Source organism: Gymnoscopelus microlampas, assembly GCF_963454915.1.
Source record: "Gymnoscopelus microlampas genome assembly, chromosome: 10".
Classification (NCBI taxonomy): Eukaryota; Metazoa; Chordata; class Actinopteri; order Myctophiformes; family Myctophidae; genus Gymnoscopelus; species Gymnoscopelus microlampas.
Window position 1 is genome coordinate 40,893,061 of NC_139947.1, and position 12,561 is coordinate 40,905,621.

Here is a 12,561-nt window from a genome sequence, read left to right on the forward strand (position 1 = left end):
AGCGTTAAGGAGAACTCCTTCTAACGCTATGGACCAGAGCTAAATTAGATGAGGATACCTTTGTGAGTGTCTGGTAGGCTACCAGCTCTTGTTATGCAAAGCAGCCAGGTCGTTGAGTCCATTGTTTAAGGTGTTAAAAACGGCTCGCCCCTGAAGGTGCGTTGTTGTATTAATGATTGACTTCTCGCGGGCGGCTGACGTGTGTGCTCGCGAGTGCATGTGGAGCTGCTCGTGCATGTGCACGCGCGAGTCCCCAGCCCCCACAGTGTCAGAACTAAGGGTACGCCGTACCCCCCCGTACCCCCTACAGCTCAACCCTGATTATAACTGTTAGTAGTAGTAGTAGTAAGTGCTAGTAGTTATGGTAGTAGTAGTATAAGTGATAGTAGCTGTAATAGTAGTGGAGTAGTAGTATTAAAAGTAATCTTCTCTAGTCTTGTTTTTATAAACTAGGTTGGATGTGTTCTAAATCTTCCCTTCCTCTTCCTCCCTCTCTCTTCTCTTCCTCCTCGACCCCATTCTCTCACTCATTCCTCTCTCCAGCGGAGTTGGAAAAGCAGAAAGGAGTGATGCGTCCTGGCTTGTTAACGGGAGGAGGGACAACGGGAGGAGGGGCCACCCCTGATGGGGGCGGGGTCAAGGGCGAGACGATGAACGGCACCCTGGGCAGGCCAAGCCTTGATGACACCTACGCCTGTGTAGACGGACTCAAACGCACGGCACTCAGCTCCTCTCTGAGAGACCTCTCTGAGACAGGTACTGTACACACTCTGTACACACTCTGTCAATTACTTTTTCAATGAATCAAATAATCGAGAGGCACGTTTTTTTTGATGAAGCACTTATCTACTTTAGTGGAAAAGTTCTACTAGATAAATGATCGATTAAATCAATTTGTTTGTTAAAGGTAGGGTAAGTGATATTTTTTGGTTAAAACAAAAAACATTTTGTTAAAAGGTTAAAGCACTATATTCTGATAGTAATCATTACTATAGAGTGTTTTTTCAGTAACAGGAGTCTCCCCGTCTCTCCAGCTCTTTAATAAACAGAAAATACATTTTCCGGTAGGTCTCAGTCAATCAGGAGAAAGTACCCATTTTTAAGCTTAATTTGTATAGTGTTCCAGTTCCAATTTTGCCTGCTCATTTCTTAGTGTCATCATTTCCATTGAACTTGTTTAATCTATATCCTGATTGAGTTCTCTAACCTGATTGGATAAAATTGGAAATTAAACTGAAACTGAAACGAAAATGCATTTTTGTTTCATAAAGAGCTGGAGAGACATGGAGACTCCTTTTACTGAACAAACACTCTATAGCAATGAGTACTATCAGAATATAGAGCTATTTAACACTTATTTTAACCAAAGCAAATCACTTACCCTACCTTTAAATGTTGCAGCCCTGTTGGACTTTACAGTCCATTTGTGCCACAGACTCCTTGAAAAGGATCCTTGGATATTACTTGTATATGTTCCAACTTTTTTTTCTTCTTCTAATAACTGTACAATTTCAAATCTGTATTTCTGTGGACACCTCCAACAGCTCATAAAAAATACTGGCTTTGACTTTGCCACCGGCCACTTGCATCCCTCACCGCCTTCCTTGGCAGTCTCACCAAAGCACTTATCTCCTTACCCGTCTGTCTCCTTTGCCAAATGGAAATAGTGACCTTTTTAACACTTTTAACACGCCCCAAAAAATCCTTCACAACAACAATGCTGGTTTAACTGAGACATTAGCTGCAAAAAAAAATGTTGACATGTGAATTAGATACAATACCAAGGCGTTCCATGTTCTCTGGGGGCGGATGATGCCCAAATATGCCGGATTTTATCGCAAATGTTGTTCTGCAACGTGTTTTCTTGTGCCAGACGTCAAATGCCCATATAGGGATTCCCAATGTCCGCACAGACCGGTGTTGTTACACTACGAGGGAGAATGAGGAGGGGAGGGAGGAAGAAGAGCCTATTTTACCCACCCTATATCCTGGCCAATGCTGGGAACTAAAACCTGAACCCGCTGATTGACGCATCGCTTTGAGGCGCACTGTCAGCACAATAACCCCAGCAACGGCAGGCTTTTTTCTGTTGTGTTGTATAATAGACTGTCCTTCCAAAATCCCTGGCCACACCAGTTTGAATGTTGTTGTCATGTTTTTTTTTTACAATAAGTTAACCTATGTTTGAACTGTGTCCTCTCACCAAACAGCCAACACAGTAATACAAATGTAATACAGCAGCTAGCTAAAGTACTGAGGTTAATGATATAAAACAGACAAATGGTGCTTTGTCTCCCTCTAATGGTTAGCTATGGCAATTCCATATAAAAGTACTGTAAGTATGCAAGGAAGTTGACTTGGTGGGTTACCTTTAACTTATAATAAATAATAGTGGTGAGCATTTGCTAGAAATAAAATAATAAAATGTAAGAATAATAAAAATGAAGATTGAGAGCACATCATCTTACACACACACACACACACACACACACACACACACACACACACACACACACACACACACACACACACACACACACACACACACACACACACACACACACACACACACACACTGTCTATTTAGGTCGGTGTCCATGCTGTCTATTTATCTATTTCAGATGAGGACAAAATTTGATATTTTATCAGAAATATAAAAATAAATATTTAATTTATATTCATTATTCATGTAGGCTATGATAATGCTTAATTCTAAGACATTTAAGCGTAAAGAAGTAAGTTAATCAAACTGGAATGATTATTTTCACATTTTGAATGAAGACAAAATCCTCTGATGATTAAGACACAGACATTTCCTCACTATCTATCCTCCATGGCCTTTTAACCGTGCCTCATTCTGATTGGGTAACAGGGAAGCGAGGTCGTAGGAACAGTGTGGGGTCATTGGACAGTACCATTGAAGTAAGTCATGGCGGCAGGTTGTGATGTCACCACTGCATGGCATGGCTTTGTGTTTAGTTTCGAAAATGTAAAAAACTTCCATTTTGTGTTAAGCGAACACTTTTTTTTGCTGTGTACACAACAAACAACTTTCTTTCCATTAGTATCAAGTTAGATCTAATATGCATGGGGTGTGAAGATAACATAAGCATGCATTATTGCCTGTAAACCTCACGTGTCACTGTTGTCTGCATGCATGTTGTTTTATGCCAGATGTATGCTTAGATGTGTGCTGTGTCACACACAGCCTCCAGTAAAATGCTGGTAAGTTTGTGCACTCTACCAACAACTTTTTGCAGTTAGCCTATTGTCCATTCATAGAATACATTTAATTTGTTTGGCTAGTGAATCGCTGAAAGGGATTTGTGAATTATTGCATCCACTAGTACCAATGGCCAGTGGATGACCAAACTAGCTACAGTGTGTGTTATAGATTATTATCTATAATATTGTATATATGTTACAAATAGATTATAGTGTGGATTGCCAATGCTCCCAAACAAACTTCAGGCGGGTAACAGTCTGGTTTTCTGGCAGAAGTTGTCTGAAAAGGCTAATACAACAGTCAATCAGACATCAGTCAAAGGTCTAAGATCCATTCATTTTACCAGAGCAAAGAAACATGTTGGCATCAATCCTGTTTGTCTGCTCGTTGGCTGCAGATTCATATTTGAGCATCATCACCAGCTCCCCTCTCTTCCTTTTTGCCAGGGTTCCATTATTAGCAGCCCCAGGCCTCACCAGCAGCGCCCCCTGGCTGGTGGAGGTCATCCCTACTCCACCACCTCCACCTCTCCATTGGCAGCATCAGTCTACCGGCCATACCGCCCTACTCAGAGCCCCGGTACGGGGGTGGGTGGTGGGCCGGGGCTCTGTCACAACCTGGGTGGGCCAGGGGGGGTCCCCCCCAGCTCGCCCTCCCCCTCCACCATCCCCTCCACCTCCCCCCTCCACCACCTCCACGGAGGGGGAGGAGGGAATTTCTTTGGCAGCCGACGGGGCAAGGTGCCTGGTCCCCTGATGATGATGTCATCACCTCCACCCCAGGGGGCGGGACCAGGTGGCGGGGGTGGGGTCGGGGGACCACCGAGTCCACTCATGATCGTCTCTCCGCCCCACTACCCGGCCCCGGCTCCGCCCATCCCCGTGGGCGCATCCCCCCACTCGCCCTGCCCCCCCTCCCCCTTGGCCAACCATGGCGCCGGCCAATCGGATCCTGTCTCGGCCGGGGTACCTTCCTCCAAGCTTCAGGCGCTGCACGCCCAGTATTGCCACAGCAACAGTGGAGGGGGGCCGGGTGTAGCCGGGGGAGGAGTCACAGGCGCCGGGGGGCAGCAGCCACAGAACGCCACCCCTCCCCCGCCCTACCACCACCATCACCACCGCTATCACCAATACGCTCCCGCCCCGCTCCACCATGCCCTCTCACACAGGGTTTCTGGCCCGAGGAGGCAAGGGCCGGGGGGTGGCCCCTCCCATACCCAGCTGATACAACAACAACAGCAGCAGAGGGTCCAACATGGCCGATACGGCCTGGGCACAGGGTTCACCACCCCACCCCCTCTCTCCCCCCACTCACCCGTCCCTCCCTCCACCCCCATCCCACCTGTCTCGCACGCACACTACCACTCCCACCCCACTGGGGTGCGGACACTGGGCGGCGGGGTGGGGATTGCAGGCACCAAGCTCCCGCTGACCATCTCGCACTCTCAGCCCCACCCAATCGCTCACGCACCGCACGCACTCTCTCACAGCCACCACCACCACCACCCAGCCGTGCAGCACACACACTCACACGGGCACGTGCACACACACTCCCCGCTCAGCCCCGTGCCCACACCCTTGTCCTCCGCCCCCCACTTTGTGTTCTCCACCCCTCCTCCTCTCCCAATGCCGTCGGCCCGTCTCGTCAGCCAGTACCCTCCTCCCCTCTCCGCCATTCCACCGCCGCCGCCCCACTCCCCTTTACCTCCCCCTCCGCCGCAGTCCTCTGTCCCGCTCTCCCCACACCCGCCGGGAGGGGGGATTGGAGGTTCCAGCCAGGGAGGCGGGTCCAAATCGAAGCCTGTCAGCCGGATAAGTACGGTGGTTTGAGGAGGCGGCGCCAGAGAGCAGTGGTACCGCGATACCCCATTAGCCACCGGGGGGCATTGGTGAGAGGGAACAGGAGGAGAGGAGTAGGAGGTGGACAAATGCAAGTGTACCAACATGGTCGTGTGGTGAGGAGGAGGAGGAGGAGGAGGAGAGGAAGAGCGGGAGGAATGAGGAATTTGCTCAGCCTGTGTTACTTTCACATCCAGTTTCCCCGTAAGTAGACAGACTGACGGTGGATGCAAGAGAGACAAGCTCAGGCTGGGTCCTGTCTTAATCCCTACATGGGTGTACACTGTAAAATCCTGACTGTTAAATTTTACTCTGAGAGTGCACAAACTCTCTGAGTTACAAGTGGATAAATTAACACTGAGGATTTTACCATTTATTGTTAACAAGGAAACCTGCCATAACATCAGGATCTCAAACCATCCAACTAAAGAATTGAAGTCTTCTTTCCATTCCTTAAAAGTTATACTAGTCTCATGTTACCTCTCAGCCTAGTGTCCTTCTAAGGATTTTTCACAGGTGACTCAAAAAGAGTCCCTTGGGATTCACTTCCTGATGCAGCAGGATCGGCCATATTAGTAGTGCTTTATTGCTGTCCAACTTGGCCATACCTGTTGAAGGAAAGACTACAACAAGCATGGATTCCTTTTTATCGAGCAGCGTAAGTTAGTGGTGTAAATCAGAATGGTGAGTCATTGTACTGTAAAGGGTCATAATGGTTCAGGGACCATTTGATAAGGGAAACAGTGCCTGAGAATTTGAAACACTTTGGGGTTAGCTCTCTGAGCTAATGCTATATAGACATACAGTATGTACACTATCTACGGTGTCCCTAAAGGGACATTTCAGGGTTTTAAGAAAACTGTAGTATGATTTTTCACAAGTTGTTTGCATTAACATGATGTGGTTCTGTGTCTTAGATAGACATGCATGACCAGTGAGATGATTGAATGTGTCAATGCATCTGTGGTCAGTGTCTTATTATACAGGGTCTTTTGGTCAGATTTAAAGTCCGCCCATCTAGAATTGAGGATTCATTAAAAAAAAGGACTATATTCACAAATTATTGAAGAACTTGTATTTGCTAATTTCCTAACCCACGGCAACTCTGAATACAAGCATTAAGAAATAAACAGTCTCAAATCACATTTAACTGCCAGTATTTTAACTCCATAACTCTGTGATCAAATGTCCTCATAATTGAAGGAATGGGTATTTAACTTGTAGTGAGTACACTACTGACACACCATTGTGTGTCTACAGGGTGCTCTTATCTGCAATAATAATTTGGAGGCTTTAAAGGATAAAATGGTTAGTAGGGTAATCAGTGTTTCCTGTCGTAGAAATCTGATTCATATTAATATATAAATATACGTAATCATAATCAAGTTTTATTCCGAATTTGTAAAAACAACATGGATTATACCACACCCTTTATATCTCCCCTTATATGGCTCTGTGTCTTGTAGAAGTAAAATATGAGCCCATATTTGTCACTTTGACTATATTTCCTGTTACATGGCTATGTGCTCATAACTGTCTATAGTTTGCCGAGGAAGATTAAGCTGCAGGGTGCCAAACAGGGTGAATTCAGTAAAAAATGCAGTCTTTTGAGTTCTGTATTTGTATGCCTTATAGGCTGTGAACTACAGTAGCCTACTTGCAACAAGACAAATTGACAGCAACCACGGAGTCATAAGGCTTATTTGGATCAAAATTACTCTTTCGTGTAATATCGCTCTACAAGTCTTTTTACTTTCTTTACTTGAGGCCAAAGTTAGATTTAGGAAAATGCGAATTCAATTGGGTACAACAATTTAATATAATACATACAGATACAGAAAGAGTTTTGCTCTATGGGATACAAATTTGATATTGCCAAACAGCCCTGAAGGTAAATACAATCTTGTTCTTTTTTTAGATATTTATTTTCTTTTTTCTTCATTTACAGTAGATAGGAGAGCGTAGAGAGACATTTACAGTCGATAGGAGAGCGTAGAGAGACAGCGTAAACAGAGGACAAGAGATGGGACACGTGAGAAATTATGGGAGTCGTATTCAAACTTGCATCCTTGCAGAGAATGTGGTTAGTGCACTAACTGACTGTGCAACCCAGCATCAAATGCAATCTTCCATTCCAATATTATTAATTATAACAAATACAAACTAAATAGAAAATAGAGTCTGTGAAATATCTTTAAAAGAAAGGTGGTTAACATAACCACACATGGGAATATAAACAGTACGGCATGATAAACATAGATTGCTCCTTACAGAAAAACAGTCTCTGCTACTTGTGCCTAGAAACACATTTAGTGCAAATAATGGGATTGCTGTTGCCATCCTTGCCAGGAAGTTGTTCAATTTAGTTCAGGACTAAATGTTTTCAGCACTTTCAGCCAACACTATCTGCAATTAAGACGAAACCTGTTCCGTCCACATTCCCTGCTCTATTCACTGATGACACAGAAGTGGGAAAAGGGATGGGATCAAAGCATCAGCTGAGAATAAAGTATAAAGTAAAGTATTTGCTTATCTCACCAAGGATTTTGACGTATGGCTTTTTAACATTCATCACCTTGCAACAGAATTATTACCAACTTAGAGATCACAAATGCAAAAAAGAAAGAAGGAAACTTCTCTTCAAACAGTTGATTTTATACATTATGGTTTAATTCTACACAGTGAGTTAAGCTGATCACGCCAGGATTTGAATTATGTGTTTTGTTATATCTCTTTCTGTCTCTCTGTTTGACCTCTGGTTGTTAAATGAATGCTAACAAAACACGTTTAGTTTCCTGTGAGACTCTGTGATTGCTCCTGCTGTAGGCTCTCTGCTACTTGTATAGTCTGCTGTATTTTTGATTGGAGCATCAACAGGCCTTCTCTGAGGTTCAACCTGCTTGGATAAACTAAAGCATACTCCTGATATTGATATTGTTGTGACAGCTGCTTCTACTAACCTTATAAACTACTCTTTGGGCTGTTGTATAGTTTTTCTTTGTTTTTTGCATTTCTTTAATCTTAATTTGTTATGTGCTTGGGTATGGGGTGATTATACGAATTTGGTTTATTTTGCACAATGGAAATACTACAATTCTCTTAATTTGTAATGTGTTTGACTACAGAGAAGGTTTTCTGTGACTAACAAGTTGTTCTAATAATTTTTTGATATGGACTTTTAATGGAGTCATCTACAGTATGTATGCACGAATACACACCTCTGAATCTCAGTCACAGAGTCAGTAAAGATGTTTTATCGAAGTTTTGTGGTCTTTGCACACAGAGGTGATTGAGGGATTGTTCTGGTTCCAGTGCCTCTCTGTTGGCCCACACCCCACCAGACACACACACACACACACACACACACACACACACACACACACACACACACACACACACATTTTAATGCACACATGATGGTACAGTACAACACACTAACCCAAACTTAAACATGCACATCTAAGAACCCAAATGAGGTCCGCACTACAAGGCCTCCTTTAAATACAAAAGCCAATAAAACCCACCTTACTTCAGACCGATCAGAACAAAGCCACTTCTGGAAAGAGGCAAAGCTCTCTCAACGTTCCTTTCATTCCTTTTGGACGAGAGTATGTTATGTAACCCCAGTTATACTCTCAGGGGGGCTCCTCAGAATGTAGAGAGTCCCTTGTAAAGGTTAGACACAAGCCTCCTCTGATCCATCTTAACCACTTAAGCCCTAATGGGGGAACGCACCATGTTATGCCCCCTTGCTAACAGTGCCCCTGCCTCTTTGTGACTCTGTCTCTGACATGGAATGAAATACACTGTATAATCCTAAGTGTTAACCTTATGGGTCCATTTGGTTACATTTTAACACTCTCAGAGTTACAAATGGGTAAATTAACACTTAAGATTTTACTGAACTAGAGACTCATCAACATTATTTTAATTATTTGATCCAAACCAATTGAGCACTTTGTTTTGAAATTGTTCACCGGTCTGGCTAACACAAGCACTCCTGGGGGTATATTCAGATTTCATGGGAACTATACAGTATTTGAATAGACTATATTTTTTATTGCCCTGGTCTGCGCTCCAGTATCAGTTTGCATGTGGTATTATTAACATTATCTGCACTGAATGAAGCTGTATTATAAAAACATGAATGTACATAACCATCATTATGAATAATAATAATACTATGAATACTCAACTTTGGAATGGGCTGTTGTTTAAAAGCTGGCTTTACACTCTGGGAGCACAACAAATCCGTTTTTCAACCCTTTAAGACCCAGGTCTGGTGGTTTTATTGTTCACTGGACATGCAGCATTCTGGGGTCAGAAGAAGTTAAAAATGTGATTTTTTTCCCATGTTCGCTCCTGTGTAAATGCTGTAATGTACGTATGCACCTATAGAAGAGAAAGTGGGCTGATCTGAGATCTGCTTTATGGAGACAAAGGAGCCTACACTTCCTGTTTATAATGTAGAGCAAAGAGAGACTGGAATAGTCTGTGTAAAATGTACCAGTACAGTGTCAAATATGTGTCAACAGAGACATTATTTTAAAAATGACGTATGGAGAACTTTTAGCCATGTATATAAAGATATATCACTTGTACTTTTTGTTTTTGAAATTGCAGAGATGAAAAAGTTGAAATATTTATTGCCCTTAACATATATATAAAAAAAACATGTTCATGTTGTTGGAAATGCATTGAGTATTTTTGTTTTTATTTTCAAACCACAATTTAATCTAATGTCACTCCATCCATCCATCCATCCATCCATCCAATCTTCAATCGCTTATCCAGAGTCAGGTCACGGGGGCAACAGTTTCAGCACAGAGCTCCAGACTTCCCTTTCCTGAGCAACATTAGCCACTTCCTCCTGGGGAATCCCGAGGCGTTCCCAGGCCAGTGTGGAGATGTAATCCCCCCATTTGGTCCTTGGTCTGCCAGGAGGTCTCCTCCCAGTGGGACGTGCAGCGAGGACCTCCCTAGGGAGACACTTGGGAGGCATCCGTACTAGATGCCCGAACCACATAAGCTGGCTCATTTTCCAAGTGAAGGAGCAGCGGCTCTACTCCGAGTCTCTTGTGGGTGACTGAACTTCTCACCCTATCTCTAAGGGAGATGCCAACCACCCGTCTGAGAAAACTATTTTCGTCCGCTTGTATCAGCAACCTTATTCTTTCGGTCATGACCCACACTTCACTCACACAGATATGAATATTTCATATTTAGACAAGTATGCTGCGTTCTTTTGGTGCCGGGGGTGTAAGTAACATAAGAACGGCCTACCAAGTCTGATATATTTTGTCAGAAAGTCTGACAATTTGGTGATTCGCAAGTTATCAAGTTGTGACTACTGTGAACGAATAACAGAAGAAAGCCACACACACCCAATTGAAAGAGGCCAAAAATACAAGCCAGACTAACAGATTACACACTGTATCACATATAATTAAATATCATAAACAATAAATAGCCACTTCCCTGAGAGAATGCCCAGACTCTTTATTTTATATTTTTCGAACAATGATTTTATACAAGAAATGTGCAATTTTGCAATTGTGCAATTATATTCAGTCTGGGGCATGTGATGACAATGTTTCCTAGCTTGTGCGTATGAAAATGTACGGGGCAATGGGGAGAAGGAATATTATAAAGCAAAGTCATTACATTGTTACCATGCAACCAGAGTGACACTGAATGGAGACAAATCTTTGGACAGTGAACACATTGAATATTATTGTGTCATGTTGTCATCAACTATGACTATGATTACAATGTTATCGCCTCAAGGCCATTTCATAGTCCAGACATAGCACATGCCCAGCATTTATGTACCGGCATGGCTCAGCATGAAACTGTTTCACCTGTACATGCACTATGGTAAGGTCAGTGAAAATGTGCAAATATAATGAGCTCTGTGTGCTTTTAACTTGCAATTGCTAGAAATAGGACCAGACATAATATATAATATAAACTTCACCACAGCTGGAGGAACATGCCAACGTGACAACATATACCCCATGCACCATTATAGACACATGTGTTTGACACAGAGAGAAGGAGACACAATTTTGAAGTTTGAGGTTACTGCGTCAGACATTGTAAAGTATTATTATTGAGGGGTAGCTCCTGGTAGAGATTTGCGCTCCACTGAGGGCACTTTTCTAGTTAGAACTATTTTTACAGCTGATTCTAATTAACGGTTTTCTTTTGCTATTTGTCTTGTCTTCAATGTTGAGGAGTCAAACCCCCCAAAATGTACTATTATTGTATAATGTGGTGTAGCAATAAAGAATCTTGACAGATATGAATACATATCATCTCGTGATGGAGAGTTTTGCAGAGTCAAGGTGATTGCTTCAGGTAGATTTGTCATATATAGATGGTGTTCGATCCCCCAAATGAGTAAGCACTTTACTTGTGAAGGTTTGTTAGCACAGCAACCAGTGGTGTAACTAAGTGCATTTACTCAAGTATTGTACTTAAGTAAAAATTTGAGGTATTTTTTTTACCTTACTGGAGTATTTCCAAATGTCAGTACTTTATACGTACTCCACTACATCTCAGAGGCAAACACTTTACTCCACTACAATTATTTGAAAACGTATGTTACTAGTTAGCCTACTTTGTAGATTTGGATTATTATTACAAAACATACATCAACCACTTCAGCCCTATATACATTTTGGCCATTTGAAAATAGCCGATCTACAAGCTCAAACAATGCCTCACGTTGTGAAGCATTGTGAGCTTGTACTGTATATCTGCTATTTATTTTAAAATATTTGTATACATTTGAAAACTTGGGACATTCTACATAATGAGTACTTTCTACTTTTGGTAGGCCTACTTTAAGTAGGCTACATTTTGATTAAAAAAAATATACTTTCGTACTTTTACTCAAGTATTTTTTTTAATTTCTGACCTTTACTTGTAACAGAGTATTTCTACATTTCAGTATTGATACTTTTACTTCAGTAAAAAATGTGAGTACTTTTACCGCCACTGACAGCAACAATAGCTCAGTCACAGGCGCATCATCATCTGTCATGAGAACAGGTACATCTTAATAAAGATGCTATACATTTAGCCACTAGATGTCACACTCCACTTCACAGGCAGTGTTGCCATGTCGGCAACTTTGGGCTTCTTTTTCTGTAAAGTTGCTTGTAAAAATTGGTATTTGCGGGTTGCAGTTTTTTGGGCATGTTTCTAAAGTGTAGCTACTTGCTTATTTAGGCTTGCTTCCAAATTTGTATTTAATTTTAATGTTTTAATTATTATTGAAACCAAGTGGTTCTCAAATATTTTCATGAAAATGTTTTGTGCCAGTTGGAGCATTTGTGTTGTTATTTCAAAAAGGTATTTTTATTGCAAGCGTTTTGAAAATAGCAGATCTATGTAGATAAACCATAAAGTGCTTCTTTTGGGCTTGTTTTACCTCCTAGACCTGGTTGCTTATTTCTCTCACAAAATATGGCAACACTGCAAACAGGTCAC

The 12,561-nt window shown here is 42.3% G+C and overlaps 1 protein-coding gene across 1 annotated transcript in view; it reads left to right on the forward strand.

Annotated features, from left to right (window-relative positions):
• LOC311054228 (IQ motif and SEC7 domain-containing protein 2-like) overlaps window positions 1-5,055 on the forward strand; it is a gene marked incomplete at both ends in the record, with an annotated part of 110,890 nt that extends 105,835 nt beyond the window's left edge. The window contains 3 exons of the mRNA XM_084070106.1: window positions 544-756; window positions 2,873-2,922; window positions 3,673-5,055. Of these exons, the coding sequence (XP_083926232.1) occupies window positions 544-756; window positions 2,873-2,922; window positions 3,673-5,055 (1,646 nt within the window). The remainder of the gene's footprint in view (window positions 1-543; window positions 757-2,872; window positions 2,923-3,672) is intronic.
• Between the last annotated feature and the right edge of the window lie 7,506 nt (window positions 5,056-12,561).